Source organism: Oculina patagonica, chromosome 4, assembly GCF_052425735.1.
Source record: "Oculina patagonica isolate OP01 chromosome 4, crgOcupat, whole genome shotgun sequence".
Lineage (NCBI taxonomy): Eukaryota > Metazoa > Cnidaria > Anthozoa > Scleractinia > Oculinidae > Oculina > Oculina patagonica.
This window is the reverse complement of record NC_135761.1, coordinates 13001965-13023046: the sequence shown is the minus strand read 5'-3', so window position 1 is coordinate 13023046 and position 21082 is coordinate 13001965. Positions and strand designations below refer to the sequence as shown.

Sequence of the window (21082 nt, the reverse complement as noted above, 5' to 3'; positions counted from 1 at the left end):
CCCGCCTGATAAACCCATGCCTGCGACCCACGCCTGCATGGAGACCAGATATGGAAGAGATTATTGATGTACTTGAAAACCAGTTTTATGGCAAGTCATGCTTAGTGTCTTTTTTGGTAGATTTTTGAATTGTTTTTACGACCTAATCAATCATTTAGACCAACAGTCCTCAGAACTACATATAACTGAGACAAATGACCAACACGACAACTCTTTCCTGCTCAGTGTTGCTTGAGGGTGTTGACATTTTGTCTGGCATTTTTAACCGACAAAACAACATTAACCAGGCTTGGCGGGGTAGGGATAGGGAGTGTTTAGGGAAAGGGTTAAGAGAACAGATTGTTGATGCTTCAATGCCCATACTTTAAGTGTCTGAACATTTTCGATGAAGATAGTACCTTTTTTATAGAACAAGACAGTGTTAAAATGAACTTGCTGAAAGAAAAACGCTGTTTGATGCTTTAATGCCCATACTTTAAGTGTCTGAACATTTTCGATGAAGATAGCACCTTTTTTATAGAACAAGACAGTGTTAAAATGAACTTGCTGAAAGAAAAACGCTGTTTACAAACTGACAGGATGAGGGTCAACCTCCTGAGAGCCTCCTGAACTTAGGAAATTATTAGAACTTCATATTTGGATATTTAGGCAATGGATTTTAAGATCAAAATCTTCGAACACTGTGCCGGTTCGAGGGTGAGATATTAGAAGTAACTCCACGCAGCTATACGAGAAATGGCGACTCTTTAATTTCTGCACTGGAACGAGTTTATTATCGTACTCAATAGTCAAACTATAACAAACAAACAAAAATATAACTTGATACGTTCCGAAAAAGCTCTCGAAAATCTTGAACTCGAAAATTAATGGTATTGTAATACAACAATTTTTACTCACAATTCTGTTTGTCACTTCCGTGAAAGATACTTGTAAAAAGTCCTTGTAGTTATAATCTCGCATATGTGCAAAACAATTGACATTGACAATACTTAATTTAAGCACGATGGAAACATCAGTAAAAAGTGATTAAAATTTTGTTTTACGTGGGTGCCCGTTGAGGAGTAAAAGTCATTAATTCCCTTTCTAAAGCTTGCAAGGGTTAATGGCTTACGTAGTTTAGATGGCAGCCCGTTCCAAAGAACAGCCCCGGAATATAAACCATAACTGCGTTTAAGATAATTAGGTCTTGGTTTAAGTACTTGCAGAATGTGTTCAGAGTTACGTATACTGTAGTTAAAATCACGAGCAGAGAACAGATCTTGCATGTATGGGGGCGTTAGTTAGCTTTAGTTTGTTTAGTGTTCTGAACATGATAACTGCCTTTCGTTTTGTTCGGCTAACTGAGACCCTATCCCATCCAAGAATCTCAGGAAGAGTATAAGCATCATAGCTAGATTTCGAAATTATCCTTGTAGCGCGGTTTTGAAGTTTTTGCAACTTAACACTCAAAGTTTGGACGCTGTCGTTTGCTCATTGGGGAAATGACAATTACACTCGGGACTATTAAATTTTCACTTGATTCCTGAAGCGTGAAAAAGATACCAAATTGCGATTTAAAATATGTTGGCAGAGATATTTAAAACTGTTCCAAATTTTAATTGTTCAACAACAAACTGAAATAACTTTCGTAAACGGGTATTTTCATCACCCTAAGTGTATTTTCCATAGGACTTGTGATAAGCTGTAAGTAAAATTTTAAAACTGGCCAATTAAAGTATATTATAAGGTGCCGACAATTAAGTATAACTTTAAACATTTTTTTGGTCAGATACAACCATATTTTAAACTTATAAAGTATATTAGTACTGACCAAACAATGCCACTCACAAGAAAACAGATTTGCCGGAATCTTTAACTGATTATTTTTCTTTCACACAGCTGCATCATTTGCAGACCGACGGCCAAGTTGTGACTTTCAAAAAATATGTCGCAAATTTCTGTCCTCTCTGGAGCTTGCAGGTATTACAAATTATTGTTATTTCAATTATTATTAATATTACCATAGAAACCGACTAAAGCTAATGGTGATTATTAAGTATTGACTAAGACTTGGATGTTCTAACAGTCATAAGCTCGACAAGGTCATCTTGAGTGATGTTCAGGTTATGTGTCTCATTGAACCAATTTCGGGTGAAGGCCTTGTTCGCAAGAATCTGGATTGTTTCTTCCAGAGGCACATTCGTGAACAACGCAGATACATCATACGATACCAAAATATCGCCCTCGTTAAAATCCAGCGCGCGGATCTCTTTGGCAAACTGGAACACGTCGGAGATGGTATGCTTGTTGACGGACAGGGGTTTTAGTTTCTCGTCAAGCCATTTAGCAAGAGCGTAGTTATATGTCCCTGTGGCAGACAGAATTGGTCTCATCGCCAGCCGCTCTTTATGCGTCTTGGGTAGACCATATAGGTGTGCTAGTCTGGACCCTTATTGGCAGACAGTATCAGCAATGTGTTTTGGAAGAATTTTCCGGACTATAGAATCAAGATGTTTCTCTTTATCCAATAACGGATGGTAATGCTTTGGTGGTCTTCCCTTCTTCTTAGGTCTTTCGAAAGAAACTGGTTAAAATTTCGTTTCATCACTGATAGAGGCTTCGCTTAGCAAGCGAACGTAGTCAGATTTGTTCATGACGACGACACCTGACCTTTTGTCCGGTTTCGTGATTACGATATCGTCTTGTTTCTTCAGTTGGTTGATGGATCTCACAAGTGCCTTAGGTGGTCTTGGACCTTTTTGTTCGATGTAATTCAGCGCGACCGACCGGAGTGTTGCTGCAGCTAACTCTTTCTCCTCATCACAAAGTGTTGGTTCGAGTTGCCAGAAGGCCTTTTCAAAGTTGGCTTTGACCTCCCTAGCAGATATCTGGCGCTGCGGAATAGCTGGGGAATAGAGCTAAAGACCTCGGCACAGCACGAGTTTCTGGAAGAAAGCACAGATAATTACTTAAGATTTTGACGGGAGTTTAAGTTGCGGATACAGCGTGTACGCGAGTATGCGCTTGGATTGTCGACAACAATTGAAATTATCCAAAACTAGATGGTTATACAAAATGGCGGATTATGCTTTTGATGCGCGCACTGCATCATGGTTGACTAAGATCCTTAAATATCCAACATCAAAGATGTGATCGAGCTGACGTTTACCTTAACGTTAACCTATTTCTGGAGTATGGCCGCTATGTTGGGGCGACGTACGGTCTTATATGTTGTTCTTCGTTAAGCGTACGCTCCCACGAACCATGTCGGTAGCCATGATGAGCATAAAAAACCAAAAGCATGATTTTGTAAATTTTGTATGGGTATGGGGCTCTGCTCTGCTACCAGTCTGGCAAAAGTGAGGGTTGCGATTAATACTAATTAAAATAGTTCCAATGGTTCCGAGATGATTTACCATTTTTCGGGTGTTGAATGTCAACTCTGACAATTTTTTCCCTTGATATTCCACGCCACCTCAGTGACGTGAAACATCAGGTGAGAACTGCTGATCCGGCTGAAAACGCAAAAAAAAATCTCAGCGGCGTAAAGTGAAGTGGTCGAAGTGTTTCATATATGCAATATACTTATTGGCTAGAGTTGATTAGGTCCCGTACGGAAAGAATGGACTAGTGCGAGCTTCGACAGTGAGTAAACAAAAGGAGCACCTTTCCTAAGATTCGGACAACGTTTGCATTAATTGGAAAAAGAACCGGTAGTCGATCAAGTCAGCCGTAAAAACGAAGTTCTTGTATGTGTCGGAGAGAAAATTAAATCGGATATGGGTGAGTGTCCGTGTTCCCAAATGTAGTGAGTGTTGCGCCTTCCGTAACATCTGTTCCGGACAAGGGAATGATTAAGAAACTCGAGCGAGTCGATATAAGACAGAAATAAGCCTTAGTCTACCCAAGAAAAATCGTAACGCACGCACACGCCTTCCCGTACTGTGAGAAAGAAATATACCTTTGTTAGGCCTTGAGTAACTCCGGATTCATCTAATTCATTATTAACTATTCTTTCCCAACACGTTTCTTTCTTACTTATAATGACATTATCTTAATTGGCACTTTTTAAAAATATGCTGTACCTTTTTGTCGCTGACGACATACTATTTAACAGCAGTTAACTCTCTTTCAGATGCTTTCTTTGATGCAAAATGCGACATGTGTTACTGTAATGAGTGTCACGAAGCCCGAGGAGATAAACTCTACTACACACGAGGGGAACCTCCAGAGGCCTATGGGATTCCAATAGGATGGTGTCGATTTGGGTTAAAGTAAATACAGCTAAGGGCCTCTTTACATAAGAGTTTTCGTCCTGGGATGACTTTCATCTCGGGATGAATTCATCTCGGTGTCTGGTCATTTTCTTGTTGCTGTCCACATGGTTTCGTCCCGGGATGAACTCATTCTGGGACGATTTCATCCCTGTCCTAAGCACCGTGATGAAATGACATCCCAGGATAAACGTGACGAAAACTGGCATGTAGACAGTCTTTCTGGGATGAAATGTAATGTAAGCAGCTTACGTCCCGGCGTCCCGGGATGAACGGGATGAAAAAAAATCATTTTATATGAACGTGGGACGAAATTCATCTCGGCTCTCATATTAAGAGGCTCTAAGCTTCATTCAGAGTTGAAAACAGAGTAGTGGAACTTTATTGCAGTATTGTTAACACTTTTGGAATTAAAGCACAATTGGAATCACTCTCATTTTTTAGATATTTTCCATGTCGTCAGTAGATATCATAATTAAAATTATACGGCTTTTTGCATCAAGTGGAAAGAAGTAAATTAGTGTGTTTTTATAATGCATTCATTACTCCTCTTTGAATTGCTACGCGATAAGTAAATCTGTGAATTTTTCTTCCTTTAAACATATATTGCATTTTAAGGGTGCAACCTCGAGCTTCTGCCCTTGATGTGTTTGACAAATGGCACGTAGCATTCCATGGCACAAAACTGGGTAGCGTCAATGCAATCCTGAAGTGTGGCGATCTTCTGATTCCAGGTATATATATATATATATATATCTGCATCACCAGAAAAGCAATATCTATCCAGGCCAGTTTGAACGGTGTTAATGAAAATGCTAACTTACTTCCTCCTCCAAAAATCAGTGAGAGAGTTGTGCACTGCGTTGCATTCCACTGTTCCAACAATACACTTATTCGAGTAATGATAGCACCTGAGGTGTTAAAGGAAGCCAGTGTAATATCCTATTTGCACTTTAATATTTAAATCTGATGCATGCATGATATATTTATTGGGTAACTTTCGATTCATATTGTTAGGCCGGCTTGTTTTAGCGAACAGGTGAAATCCCGACTCTACTTAAACAATTTCAATCTTAATAATATACATGAAAAAATTACTCGATTCTGATTGGCTAAGAGCAATACAGTTCAGTTGTAACACCAGTGCAAAAAGTGTAACACCAGTGCAAACTACACATCGATATTCTGGATATATATTTGGCTGAAAGACTATAGGAAATTTCCTAACGTTAACATGGTCAATTGACAGCTGTCACAACAAGGTATCCGCTGACCAGTATCGCGGGCTCAGGTGCACACCTCATTGTAGTCATGTGTTTTTTTGAAGCGGCTGATCGCTGACCAAGTTACTTTTTACTATTGTATCGCGGGCTCAAAATTTTTCATGTTTATATTATTAATAATTGATCATACGGGTTTTCTCGTTTAATTTGAAATTAATTTGCACGAGTGAGTTTTTCAAAAAGCTGAAATTTCAGCTTTTTGAAAAACTCACTTGTGCAAATTAATTCCAAATTGAACGAGAAAAACCGTATGATTACCTGCTTGACCCGTGTTTGCATAGCCGAGATTGCATCCATGATGTGATTATGAGTTTTGGCGAAAAAAGTGGCACCCAACAGGCCAATTTATTAGATTTCATGGAAAAATGTCATTTTTCAGCAAGGTTTCTGCCAACGGTATATCACCATAGTTAACACCTATTACACCTTCCAGATGGTCAGCTGGGCATGGCTGAAGGCCTTTATTCCCACGATGAGTCGGGGGTGGGGATAAATGAAAAAATATCAATTCTAGAACTATAAGGCCCAACACAGTACATATTGGAAGAGTGGTCAAAATAAGTTTAAAATAAAATCTCGGGGTTTTTTCCTTTCACCATATCAATTTTTTTCTTTCAAACTACAGGAGGGAACAGTATTAACTTCTCTCACAACCAGTAATGTAAGGGACACTAACCATAATCCCCTGAGAGTACTGTACACCCATAAGCCCGCGCGGAACTGGCAATAAAGAAAAGGGCCAATGGTCGAAAAGTTTGACTGTTTATTGACTTAAAGTTTGCTGTTTTTTTACTCGAGTACCCGATGTAAACGCCTTTATCAACGAGCAAGTTACAGTAACTCCTCCTATAAGCACTTCTTATCATATTCCTTTTGACTTTGTAGGAGATGTCGTTCTCGGAGGCAAGGAGATAAGCGAGGAGAAAGGACATTTCAATGATATGAGAAAACCAAGAGGATTTGACACAAAGCAGATCTTTGTATCACCGAGTGTTCTCTACGCTGAAGACGACATTTACGCGGAACCCTACAGGTGGTCCGAATTTTTTCCCATTACAATTTTCGTGTTTTTTGTTTTCATTAATAATTAATGCATACATGCAGTTATTAAATACTCAGTTTTCGTTTTTCATCTATTGCAGGCATGCATGTGTGCGTGCGTACATGCCTGTGTGCCTGCGTTCGTATGACGCTAACTAATTTGGCCGTTTTGCCGTGGGCTGCATCGTAAGACTATGCTCATAAGATCTAAATATCGGACTGGAATTCGTTCACATGGGGCCTGGTATCTATACCACTTATTTGGTCCAGTTTATTCCGATTTCTGAATATGCCAAAAACGCACGTTCAGTCCCATCTGGTAAACTTGCCGGACCGTCCCCGTTTTGGGACCGGCTTCCGGATACAACTTTACGCTGAGTAACTTGTTAATAATTTGTTTTGGGGCCTCTTGTTTAATTTTTAGTTTTACAGACCCATCGACGAAGAAGAAATTTGTTGTCAAAACAGTTCTTCAGCTGCGCATCAATCCAAACAGTTACAAAGTTGGACCTCAGACCATCGGTGCTAGGAAGACGATCGACCCGCGTTTCAGCAACGAGGAACTTGAGTGGTCTACCAAGGAACGTGGAGCAATCGTTTTATATGGACTTCTTGTTAAACTTGAGGAGTGCAAATAACTTGATTTTGTTCTCGTGTGATAAAAATCATGAATTTGTTCCCATCTAATAAATATTAGCCTGAGTGGGAAGTTCAGAAAGAGTAAAGTAAAGTAAGAAAACGAGCGCGAAACACAAAAAAGAGACCCAGAGGAATTGGGGGGAGGAAGTGAAGTTGGTCGCTATACATGTGAATACACTAACCAACCGGGCAAGGGATCCAACAGCAGACTAAGCAGTTAATCGAAACATCAGTTATCTCCCGGGGGGGGGGGTACTCGAAAAAGTTTTGTACGGGGAGGCTCCGCCCGGAGATCCAACCCCTTACCCTTTTATATACCATTTTGATAGAAAAGGTACCCCTTTTGTATACCTTTTATTGCAAAAAGGCACCCCTTTCATATACCTACACGGCATAACATTTACCAAAAACAGGAAGTTTTCTTGTCATTTTTATGTAGCGCTTAATAAATTAAGACGATACAGCCAAAAGTTGCGTCTGCTCGAAATATTTAATGTAAAGGCCTTTTAAAATATCATTATGGCAGATTTCCCTACCCTTTCATATACCTAAATTTGTGAAATCCCTACCCTTTTATATACCTGGAGCCTGAAAAAGGTACCCCTTTTGGGCGGAGCCTCCCCGTATAGGCCATTATAGGGAGTACCCCCCCCCCCGGGAGTTATCTATCCTCTGGTCTCCAAGGATGTAAAGTAACTGACACGAACTGATGAACAAAAGAATAGTTTACGTTTCTGTTAGAGTGCTTTTATTAAACCCGTGAAATAACATCTAACAATTATAGTGCTAAACAAACAATAATGCAGTTTTATGTTGGTGGTGTTCATTGGGACTAGAAAAGTCAATATGTTATCAAATTAGGCTCAGTTATGTCACTACTAGTTTTTACGTTTTTGTATGTCAGAGCATGAGGCTGTGACGTGTTAGTTAACCATGTGCGAGGGCCGTCGTCCTGCCGTGTACAAAAGAGCTAGTTCGAGTTCAATGCAGGGAGGTGCGTTTTGAAAAGACCGATATTTTCCCGATATATGGTCCTGGGTATATGGTAGTCCCGCGCAAGCTTGGTTACTAAGAGATGTATTCCACGACCTTATAGTTGAAAAGATCTGTAGAAGCTTTACCAGGTTCAATACCTAGCTTTTGGCCCTAAAAATCATCTTAGTTATGATTGAAATTAACTACATGTGTTATTATAAAATATATAGTGACGTATTTCGTTTAATTCGCAAATTAGTGTCCTATTTTGTAATCTGTGTAATCCCCCGGAATTGTAATGTCTTCGTGCTCTCGTTATTAATTTAATGAAGGAATTAAGAAAGCAAGCAACTGTCTAAGTGACTGAATCGACTGTCTGACTGACTGACTGACTGACTGACTGACTGAATAATTGAAAAAATTGAATGAAAAAAAAAATTCAACTTTATATTTACATTATGTCAGTGATTCCAAGAAACAGTCACTACAAACAATGTACCTTAAGGCAGAACAGTCTTCATATGTTTTCAATTAAATGACTTTTTTGAGTAAAAAAAGGAAGTTGTGGTTCGCTTAATCGTTCGCTTAATCATAATATTCTAAGTGTAAAATGGGATGTGCATGTAAAGTTAAGCTATAGCACGTCTTTCAGTAAGTCGTAGCCAGGGCCGTAACCAGACTTTTGGCATTGACGAGGCAAGATCGGTGATCGCCGATGGCGCGAGCCGCGAATTTTCAAAACCAGATGACATAACGCGATTTTCAGCATTTTTACAGGTACTTCTTCTAAAAAGTCAATCTTGCTCAACTGTGGATCATTTTCTCAAATAAACATTTTCTTTTTGAATTTTTAGTGTAAATCTAAACGAGACAAGTGCCTCGTCTTGCTTCTTGCTAGTCACGGCTCTTGTCGTAGCAATTTGTGATTTTGCAAAGGCAAGTGAGCACTGCACTTATACAGTATGTAACAACCGAAAAGACCAAACTTGTTGCACTTATACTTTTCTATCAACAAACGAAGGAAAGAGAGACCACTACTTCTCGGCGATTCCGGGAAATTTGTCGCTTGTTCTTAGAAAGTTCGTGAAACACAGTGGAACAGTTGAGGCTTTCTATTTTTCATTCGAAACACGAAATTTAAAAACCTTTAAGTGCAGAAGGAATTCGAAAATGTCTGGAAAGTAAGTCGGTTCTTTGCTTTTTTGTACGTATTTTTATACGATGTATTTTGTCGTACATTTGCAGTGTTTTATAGAGGAAATTAAGTCGGGCACAGGCGTGCTGTTGTTGTTCGTTCGTCTGGATGCTTCCCTCGTCTTTGTCTCGGGAAACATTGAGACTCTCAGGAAAACAGAACTAACTGTTTCTCGAGGATATTAAATAATTAATGTCTATTCAGTTAGGGGTAATGATCTTATGAACTTCAATTAATGTTCAACTTCAAATAATCCACTCCTTATTTATAACACCCCCCTCCCCCCCTCCCCAACCCAGAGCTTCGCGAGGCCCTGCGAGTCACGTGTTACTAGTTAATGTCTATTCAGTTAGGGGTAATGATCTTATGAACTTAACCAACTTACTTAATAAAGATGCGAATCTAGGTTAACGAGCTACATGACATAAAACATCAACGCGAGGCGTTTTTTGCATTTGCGTGACCTTGCGATATGTCGTTATGTCGCTAAAGTGCATGCTTCATACTCTGCATTCCTCCTTTAGTGACGTCATTGACCGTATGAGACAGATATCTAAAAACGTCGCTGAAGTATGTCCTGGCTGCAAACGCAGACGAATCGGTTTTATGTTTAACGTCGAAGCAGGGAAAATATATTGCAAATTGCGTTGGAAATTCAGTCGCGGAAAGTGGCGGCATTTTTCTCCTTCTTGTCCAAGGGTGCAAGTAACTGGAGCTTTTAACTTGAAAGAGACAACATCATCAAGGAAGAAGGTAAGTTAATTAATTCCAAGTGGTGATGGCTTTGCGGACCCGAGATTTGCGATCTAATACCGAGGAAGTGCCGAGGAGCTTTTCAGTTTCAGTTACCTGCAATAAGGACATTTTTCAAGTACAGAAACTCTTACGAAACTGAAGTCTTTATCGTAATTTACATCTTGCTTGAATTTGCTTTTACCGAAACCCGAAACGACAAAACGACAAATCCACCGAAACGTAACCAGACATACGTAACTAAGGTGATCCAGGCATCTGAAATAATGTTCCCTTTATTACAAATTTAAGATCTAGAGTATCAAAGTAGCTTTTCGAAATTCGTTCACCACTAAAAAGAATTTCTTGTCATTAATTTCTACAACGGGAATCATCTTGATTTTGTCGTTTGCAATCGGTTTAATTACGCTCACGGTTTCACTTCCTGAATCATATCTGACGGAAGCGTTGCGTGACAACCAAATAGCGGCTACGAAGGAAACTAGAATATTGTTTACAAAACTCTGAAAACTAGAGGTTCTTTCCAAAAACTAAATTTGTTATACATTTTTTTCTATTAATAAAACAACTCGTTTGTATTTTTCTGGGGAAACTGCAGTAATTTTTTAAAGCTTTTATAAAACACAAAACTTAGTCTGGTCGCAACAACATTAACAACTTTATTTGCACCCTTTACATTCAATTAAATTAACAATACAATAAATAAAATAAATAAAGTAAAGTGCATGGCTGGCCAGAATAACCACGATTGGGTAACAAGATTGGGCAGCCATACTTAGTTTTTATTACAATAATTTATAAAAAGGTCAGGTCGCCGGTTGAAGGATAATCATGATCAGATAATGTCCCTTTAAAACGTAAAACATCGAAAAATGAAAAATGATTGAAAGGAACGTATTTCACATGATTTCAGATTAATTGCATAGAAGATAAAGCGAAGAAATGTATTCAAAATGATGACAATTTTAGAAGCACGCACGCTCGATTTTTAAACTCGTAAAACAACGCTCGCACGCTTAAGGAGGCTCGAAGGAGTTTAACAGACTGTAATTGCCCCAGTGAGGGAGTTTTATGTATACTGTTGAGCATAAGAAACAAGACGTTGGAAATTTGAAATCCGTTCCGTGGCACAAAAGACGCAGGATTTAAATCGATCAGTACAGTCTCTTTCGAGGTCAAGCAGATGGTACGCAAAGTACGAGAAAACTACGTCCCTCGATTGCGCAATTTTGCAGATTTTTGTCGACCACGACAAAGCCATTCTTATAACTACTGCCCAGCAGGGCCTGGGCTGAGTAATAAGTCATATGTGGCGGGTAACTTTCTCTCACGTCTCTCACGTGTAGTATCATGACTTGACATGTTCCCTTTCACTCCCAGTGGAGCATAGGTCTACAGAAACTGGTCACCAGGTCGGCCTGTTTTGGGCTCTACTTTCAAGCTGCCACCAGGTAGTGTAGCCTACTTTTCTCACCCCGTTGTTTACCGTTCTCCTCCGGTTGTTCCTGAGAGGGCCATGGCTTCTTTTCCACTTCGATGCTTGCTTGGTGACATTGATTGCGTTTGTTTTCCTGAGGGTGTGTCCAATCTAACCCCACTTTCGCCTTCTTATCTGGATGCTGATCCATTCCTGCCCAGTTGTTGTCCAGTTATAACCTCTGGCCAATGTATTCCCATGATGGACCTCAGGCAGCTGTTGACAAAAGACTGCAGTTTGTCAGAGGTTACTTTTGTTACCATCCACCTTTCAGAGCCATAGAGAAGGACCGACTTAACGTTGGTGTTGAATATCCGTAGTTGGGTCTCTTCAAATAGGTGCCAAGATCTGGGGTTATTGCAATTCTCGCATTTCTGATCCTTACTTGTATTTCCCAATCATCATAGCGGAGCTGGGCCGTAAAACGGAGCCCCATAACTATTAGAAAAGACAGAATCGTTCATTTATACATGACAGAAATAGAACACCTATGCGTTCGAGTTTTCATTCTGGTTAATTATATAGACTGTAATTCAAACTGCTGTATTTTTTTGGTTATTTTTTAACTACATATTGCGGCGCAATCTTATGTCAGTCATTCTTTCAGTGTAAGTTAAGCAGACTCCATTGGGTCTGTAGACCTTTACTTAAACTAAAGTACTTTAAGGCACGACATTCGTGGAAAGCAGCATCTTCTTTATATAGCTTATAATGAGCATTGTCTATTTTTAGTCTGTTGGTTTAACCGGTTTGACAGGCCTCATTTTTTAATCAACGTTGTATTTTAAAATAATGCACAATCTTGTACATTTTATTCGAAATAGCTGAACCACTTTGTCTTTATGGAAACTTCTTTAATTTCTCATAAATTGTCTACCGTGGACAGCATTGATTTCAAACAACGGCTTTATACTCGATGTGTTTAATTGAATTCAGTGATAAAAGCGCTTAGTGCTCTTCAAAATTGTTTGCAAATTTTCTGTTCCCTCCTGCTTTAACACCACAACGACAATCCTTTAGTTTTCCACCACCACCACTGCCACAATTCCATTTTTCCCACCACAACGACATTTAATTTTTAAAATGCACCGCATTTCTACCGTTTAACTCCACCAACAACGCCACCACCACCACAATTCTATTATTTTCCACCTTCACCATTACCATCACAATAAGACTGGTTTTCACCACCACCACCACATTTTGATTTCTACTGTTTAACTCCACCAACACCGCCATCAACACCACAGTTCTATTGTTTTCCACCGCCTCCTTCACCACTATTTCACAGTACAATTCCATCCTTTTACTCCTTCTCCTCCTCCTTCACCACCACAATTCTATTGATTAATTCCAGCACCACCACACCCACATTTCAATTGTCTTGCACCACCAGCACTGACACCACAATTCAATGCCTCTTTCTCTTCTTCCTCTTCATAATTCCCCTTTTCCACAAATCTATTGCTTACATCTTCCTCCTCCGCCATCGTGATTCTAAAAGTATCCACCGCAGCTGTTACAACAGAAGCATGTGTACAAAGGGGGTACACATATTATTATGATGGCAGTTGTGAAGTCAAACATTAGAACTGTGGAGGAGGAGGAGGAGAAGGAGGAGGAGAGGTAAACAATAAATTTGATGAAGAGCGAAAATGAGGAGGAGGAGGAGGAGAAGGATGTAGTAAACAAAAGAATTGGGGAGGGGGGCATGAAATTGTGTGTGTTGGTGCTGGTGGTGTACGAAAAACGAATTGCGATAGTGGTGGCAGTGGAAACCAAGAGCATTGTGGTGGTGGTAGAATTAAATAATTAAAATATGTTGGTGGTGGCGGTGGTTATGGAAGTCAACAATATAAATGTAATGGTGGTGAAAAACAATAGATTTATGATGGTGGTGGAGATGAAAAGAATTCTGGCGATGGCGGTGGTGGAGGAGACAGAAATTTTCTAAACAATTTTGAATATTACTGAGTTTTTAAGCGCGTTTATCTTTGAGTTTACTCGAGTGTATCGAGTACGAAACCATTAATTGCCTAAAAGCAATGATGGCTGCGATAGATAATTCATGGGAAAAAAAGCTTTCAATTAATTATGAAACAAGAAACCGGCAAAAACCGCAAACTGACGAATAACGATTTGCCAGAAAAAATCATTTTAAACTTTCACACTTTGTGTTATCTTTACTCAGTTTAATACATCCAAAAAGAAGAAAGAAAGAAGAATCACTTCAGACCTCGGCGAAAATTTGCCGCGACCTTATACCCGCAGAACTTACTCATTTAGCTGAGTGCCTCAGCACCATATCCGTTCATCGAAAGCATGCTGCAAGGCCGTGCGTTCGAGTCCCCTACTCCGTCCGTTGAAAGCTGTTTTCTTTCTTGTTTTTCTCCTATTTATTGTGCCGTAATACAGAGCCATGTGATAATTTCGAATACAATATGAAGAAGGCAAGGCCAAGAAATGATATCATTGCAAAAACTAAGTTTTGTGGTAATAAGGTGTGTTTTGTTTTGTAATATGACTATCAATGTTGGTAATCAGAGAACAGTACTTATCCTCTAGTGGCCTTATAACTCTTACATCCCCCCCCCCCCCCCCCACTATATTACAGTGGTGTAGTGTTTGTTCTGTAGCGACCAAATCCAGGTTGGTCCAGAAAGGTGATCAGGCTTGCGCAATATCATTGTTATAAATTCATAATTTGAGAGTAGCTTTACTGTGGATTTTAAAAGTTAATTTCACGCTTGCTTTCTCGAATTTGTGTTACAGATATGATGATTAACTGGTAACAGAACTTCCATTACTATCTGTTCTTTGTTTAAATTATGCCGTAGAAGAAAAAGTAAAAAAAGAAGACGAAGAAGTAGTAGGAGAAGAAGAAGAAGAAGAAGAAGAAGAAGAAGAAGAAGCAGAAGCAGAAGCAGAAGCAGAAGCAGAAGCAGAAGCAGAAGCAGAAGCAGAAGCAGAAGCAGAAGCAGAAGCAGAAGCAAAAGCAGAAGCAGAAGCAGAAGTAGAAGTAGAAGAAGAAGAAAAAGAAAAAGACGAAGGAGGAGGAGGAGGAGGAGGAGGAGGAGGAGGAGGAGGAGGAGAAGAAGAAGGAGGAGGAGGAGGAAGAGGAGGAGGAGAAGGAGGATGAGGAGGAGGAGGAGGAGGAGGAGGAGGAGGAGGAGGAGGAAAGAGATGGGACAGCACGTGAGTAACCTTCTTTTTAGAAACCAAAGACGACAAATCGCTGTCTTACAACGTCAATTAACAGAAAAAGATCAAGTTATTACAAGGCTGAGAAATCAACAACAGTTAGTGAATGAGCAAATAGAAGAGATAGTAAGAGAACATGAGACTTCACAGGAAGCGAAGGAACAACAAATTCGTGACCTCAGAGGACAACTGACAGCGAGAGACGGACAAATTACTCAGATTACTGAGCTAGAAAGACAATTGACAGAAAGAGACCAACGAGTTGATGATCTACAAAGACAACTGGGCACGGTGAGAGCCCGAACTCACTCCAGTGAGCTGGAGAATAGACTCGAAATTCAACATGACTGGGAAATAAATCGAAATGAATTAATGCTCATGGCAGATCAATTACTTGGGACAGGTGCATGGGGGAGAGTTGTTCGAGGCAAATTTCGTCGCTGTAATGTTGCTGTAAAACAAATCTATGAAACCCTTCTCTCTCCTCACACCAGAACAATTCTTGAGCGTGAAGTAGGAATTGCTTCTAGATGCCGCCATCCTTGCTTGTTGCAGTTCATTGGAGCAACAAGGGACGCAATGCCATTGATAGTAACGGAGCTCATGGATCGTAGCTTGAGATCATTATATGGAGAGCGACCACTGACTGAAAGGGAAATTTCCTTTATTTCGCTGGATGTAGCTCAAGCACTAAACTACCTTCACCAAAACAAACCTGATCCAATTATTCACCGTGACATCAGCAGTGCTAATATTTTGCTATGGCGACAGGGTCAACAATGGAGAGGCAAAGTGTCGGATTATGGCACTGCTAATTTCGTACGGCAATGCACGAGAGACGATCCTGGAGCTCCGATTTACTGCGCACCTGAGGCCATAAGTGAAGCCCAGGATCATATTATCAGCTGTAAGGTCAGTAGCTAATTCTTATCTATACTCGTCAAAGTTTTCTTTCACGGCTTCTTCAAGAGGGTCCTGAAGGGGTAAAATGGGAACTGGGATTTGCCTATTTTGACTGGGATTTGCGTTTATTTTCACTGGGAAAATGGGATTTAGGTAACTGGGACTGGGATTCGGAAACAAAAAATGGGAATGGGAAGCATGTCAGTACGTGACTAAACCTGCATATTTTACGCTCTATAATATTCTTAAAGTCCGGTATAGACAGTTAAAACGCTGAAAATTAACTCTGAAACGAAACCACTACACTGCACGAGTGTAGGGCTTTCCACAAGTTGCTCGGCAACTTTTTGGCAACTTTTCATGATCCCCTTCGAGCAACGTTTTTCCTATCGAGCAACCGAAGATCTCCGAAGATTATCCGAGTGTTGTTTAAAGGCAATACGAACGTTTCCGAAGATTAACGAAGTTTGCCGAAGACTTTCGAGGAGTATCTGAAGACATTTCAACTTTCGGCTCATTTTGCATTAAAACTCGTCAGCAAACATGACGTCACTAATATTTTCACGATTTTTCCGAGTTAAAGAAATCCTTGTTATTCAACAAGTCTTGCAATTTCTGAGAATGCGCATGCAGGTCAATATTTCTGGACTCGCTCAACGACGCCTGTACGGCTGTACCTGGGTTCAGCGAAGGAAGAGTTCAGGGAGTGGACTACATTTAGGACAATCAAAACAACAAATATATTATGCTTAAGTCCGGTTTTCCATACACTGGGAATTTTACTTCTGGGAATGGGATTTGGACAAAAAATAGGCTGGGAAATGGGATTTGGGCCAAAAATAGGCTGGGAAATGGGATTTGGACAAAAAATAGGCTGGGAAATGGGATTTGGTACCCCCCTTCAGGACCCTCCTTCAAGATGGCGAGTTCAGTTCACGACTTGTCTCTTGTTTATCGATACATCTCACGTGAATCTGCCGCCGTACAATTTGGGGAGTACTTTCAAATTCAAGGAGTTATTTTGAAATTGACCAAGAGCTGCGCGCTCAGCCGATTTCGAAATTACTCGCTTAATAATATACATACAAAAATTTGTGTATGCTCATTGGCTGAGAGCACGTCAATTAATGCCAAACAGTGCAGAAAGTTGAAATTGAGTGCAAAAAGTTGAAATTGAGTGCAGAAAGTTGAAATTAAATTGATTGACAGGAAAGTCGGAAAGCGCGCCAAAACAAAATGGCGGCCGATGTCGGAGTGTTTGAGGGAGCAAAAATCGAGCAAAACATAACGATTCATAAAAAGTTTGACCGATTTAAAGAAAGTTATAAGTATATAAACCAAAGTATTAGGAATTGGACGTTTGTACAGCACAAGAGAGGCTTTACGAAACTACTGAAAGCTACCAATCGTGGATTTTCTTACGCGACGGCTCGTAAAGAAGAAAGATTACAAGCGTGAATTGAAGTTGGACATTTCAGCCCAAACCAATACAACTGAATAAGGATAAAAGCACCTGATAATGCATGACACAGAGATTTAGAATTCCCTAGCGGTATCTGGATTTTACAAAGCCCGGCAACTCCGTTATGTTTAAGAACGAATCGGAAAGGTAAGCCATTGAACACGTTTTGTTTGTCATCCACTTCAAGTGAAATCTTTTGTATGTGTATCATTAATAAGTAATCACATGATTTTTCTCGTACAATTTGGGATAAATCAGCACTCGTAAATTTTTTCAAAGTCTACAAATTGCACTTGCCCTACGGGCTCGTGCAATTTGGTTAGGCTTTGAAAAATTTACTAGTGCTGATTTATCCCAAATTGTACGAGAAAAATCATGTGATTACCTATACTAATTACATAGACTACGAGGAGTCCTTATTTTTTCGCAGAGTCCGTCGAGCTTGAAGCGAAATGTTTTTCGAAGAGTCCGTCGAGTTTGAAGCGAAAAAAAAATGAACGCGCGGGGGACTCTTCGAAAAAAAATTTCGCTTCAAGCTCGACGGACTCTGCGAAAAAATAGGGACTGCTCGTAGTCTACTAATTACATCCTGAATTGTACTCCACTCGGTTCAATTATAGAAAAAAAACCGTCGCGAGTAATGTATCAGTCAATTCCAAGCGAGATCATCCCCCCGGGCAAACCCCCGGCCATTTGACTTTTTTCAAAATGTCTGATCAAATTCCCCACTATGGGGGGCCAATTGCATCAATCCGCGCCATAAAGACTTGGGACACCCATTTCAGCAAGTATAACGTGACATTTCGTCACGATTTCTCAGAAATGGAGAACCCACTCCCCCCGAAACCAATGTTGCAAAACAGACAGCAACGGTAGGCATTGGTTTTTCAAGGTACACAACATTGTAATGGGGCGGGGGGGGGGGGGGGGGGGGTAATTATTGATTTTTTTCCTCTTCCGAAGTGCCAAAAACGACGAGTGTCCCAAGAAAAGTGGCGTGGATTGTCCGAAGGTGAAATCAAGGAAACTAGGGGAATTTACTTATTTCCTCCCAAACTGTGCATGTGCTATCCTTATCGGTTGCTCATTAAAACAGAAGCTTCTACAAGATCCCAATCTTATTTGGTAACGTTATTTCATGTTTTGAAATTAAGGAAAATCCTGGTTTTATATCAAGTCGGCCGAATATAACACTCCATAAAGCATATCACAGCCAGAACAACACAACAAAGTTCAATTTGTCAGCAACATGAAGCTTTTCTATGTCAATTGTCGTTTAATTGTGTTATAAATGTACTCCTGTACCAATTCTCACTTTTACAACAAGTTTAAAGCTCATTTGAAAAGCTAAATATCGCTTCACCATGGTGAATCATGTGGTTCACCATTGAAAATGACGTCATAATGACGTCAGGATTGCAGTTATCGATCGTTTTGACAGTAGCATTGGACTCAGCGCATGAAATTACCTAGAATACCATCTTTGTTGCCCTATCGTAGCCCTTTTTACGCCGAAACATCAATGGTTCACCATGGTGAACCATTATTATAAAAGGAAAATAATTAATTTTCTTCAATTAATAAGAGGTTCACCATGGTGAACCGTCTATAATTCGCCAACATAAGGCTCAACGTAGGGCCAAAGGATTGTATACTAAGTAATTTTGGACGCTGAGTCGAATGCTGCTATCAAAATGACAGATAACTGCAATGCTGACGTCATAGTGACGTCATTTGCAATGGTGAACCATTGGTGAAGCGTGACACCATCACAAAATTTCACACCAAAAATGTACAAATACCATTGTTTTTTTAACCCAAAATCACAGTAGGGCGAAGAAAAGCATAAAACTGTTATATTTCGACCCAAATGACCGTCTAAAGTTTGGTAACGAATTCGGATGAATAAGAATGTTTAATTCTATAAAAATAAGGCATTTGACTGCAGAACAGGCTCGTCCATGTGACGATTAAGTTTTTGTCCGTCTACGTCACAAGGTGGTCACATGACCTTCTATTTCCGCTCATTGGTTTAGGTACTTAAGATAAATACTTAGGCCAAGTTTCATTTTGATCGGCCTAATGCAACTATTTTTGAGGTGTATGCACTGACCATCCAGACAATCCGCGCCATAAAGACTTGGGACACCCATTTCAGCAAGTATAACGTGACATTTCGTCACGATTTCTCAGAAATGGAGAACCCACTCCCCCCGAAACCAATGTTGCAAAACAGACAGCAACGGTAGGCATTGGTTTTTCAAGGTACACAACATTGTAATGGGGCGGGGGGGGGGGGGGGGGTAATTATTGATTTTTTTCCTCTTCCGAAGTGCCAAAAACGATGAGTGTCCCAAGAAAAGTGGCGTGGATTGATGGTCAAATGCCCCACCAGTCGGGGCTGAAATGTCATTGTGAGTCGGTTTTCTCGTTGAATTGCGGTCGTTTTACCTTCTCGTTAACACTTGGTCTAAACGGACACTCCTGCCCTATTCGTCAGCCAATTTCAATAGGAAAAGATAGATATATGTACGTTGAAACTTGGTTCTTTACATTAACATAACCAAATACTGACTTCACGCGCTTGAGTTTGCTAGCGTTCTATAGTTTATGACACATTTTGTCAACGGTCAAATGCCCGACCATCCGGGCTTCTGTTCGATCAAATTCCCCACTATCTGGGCCTCAGTTGCGGTCAAATGCCCGGGGGTTGCCCGGGGGATGATTTCGCTTGGTGAGCCTAAACAGGCTCTTGCATAAATAATAGCTAACACAAATTTAGGCTATTTAGGTTCTCAATAGGTTCTTATTTTGTGGGAAAAAATTCACGTTGTAGCTAATAGAACTTTTAGTGATATTCGGCGTATCATTTGTATAAAATTTGCATACCACACAAGTGTTAATGTAAATGTGAAGCACTAATCATTTAGAACATGACATTGTATCCACGTAAAGTAAAGCCTCGCCCAAACTTATTTTTCCAAAAGTAAACATTTTTAATTAATTTTAGAAAATAAGAACCTGTTTTTAGGTTCTTTTAAAAATGGGGTCTAATTTTCAAATTTTAGCCTAACAGGTTCTTAAATGTTAGGTTCTTACTCGCGGGCCTTACTGTCCACTACTTGTCATCACCATTATCATCACCATCATTAGCGTAAATGAAAACTTCTGAAGTTACACGAAGAAACTCGAAGAATGTCATAACGCGATGAAATGTTGACAGCAACATGCTAAATGGTTGTAACATTATAGTATTCTTTCCTGTTAATAGGTTGACGTGTAGAGTTATGGCGTTCTTCTCTGTGAAATGTACATCCGGGAATTGCCAGATCCTCAAAGGCGTGGTGAACAAGTCAGACGGGTGACAAACCAAAGGTTTCGGACCCGCCTGATAAGACCTTGCCTGCAACCCACGCCTGGATCGAGACCAGGCATGGACGAAATCATTACTGAACTTGAAAAGTAGTTAATGGCATATCAGTCATAGTTTCCGTAAAACCTGCAGGCATACCGTAATCACGAGGTTTACATAGATTTCAGTTTTAGAAAGCTTAATCCTCAGTCTAAAAAGAAATCGAAGCGTTTGTTATAATTCTGTTCGTAGCAACAAGTGATCGTCCTGACAACGTTATTGCAGTATTTTTTTGTTTTATAAGCACCTTTTTATAGCAATATCGAGGCAGAAAGGGTAAGAAACAACTTTATTTTTGCAACTTTTTTTGAATAAAAAAATTCAACATTAACCAACCTTCACCGTCATTGTTATCACCTATCAGTGAAGTGAAATGAACAGTACATATCGGTTAAGAGTGAATTTACCAGTTTGTTATTAAAATACGTTAGCTATTTTAGGCTAAAATGTTAGCTTAAAGTGAGTCCGCAATGCCTACATGTATGGAC

General features: G+C 39.9%; 3 protein-coding genes across 3 annotated transcripts in view; 2 read left to right on the top strand and 1 right to left on the bottom strand.

The window, feature by feature from the left end:
• Nucleotides 1–21082, bottom strand: part of LOC144651479 (uncharacterized) — a 111557-nt gene that overhangs the window by 65175 nt on the left and 25300 nt on the right. The gene's annotated exons all lie outside the window — the stretch shown is intronic.
• LOC144652404 (neuralized-like protein 4) lies at nucleotides 1884–7449 on the top strand. Its single transcript, XM_078512417.1, has 5 exons — nucleotides 1884–1959; nucleotides 4115–4253; nucleotides 4872–4987; nucleotides 6422–6569; nucleotides 7002–7449. Exons 2-5 carry the CDS (start codon nucleotides 4141–4143, stop codon nucleotides 7213–7215), a joined length of 591 nt encoding a protein of 196 aa, XP_078368543.1. The 5' UTR covers nucleotides 1884–1959; nucleotides 4115–4140; the 3' UTR covers nucleotides 7216–7449.
• LOC144651547 (dual specificity protein kinase shkB-like) lies at nucleotides 15123–20736 on the top strand. The gene is made up of 2 exons (XM_078511513.1): nucleotides 15123–15729; nucleotides 20454–20736. Exons 1-2 carry the CDS (start codon nucleotides 15190–15192, stop codon nucleotides 20463–20465), a joined length of 552 nt encoding a protein of 183 aa, XP_078367639.1. The 5' UTR covers nucleotides 15123–15189; the 3' UTR covers nucleotides 20466–20736.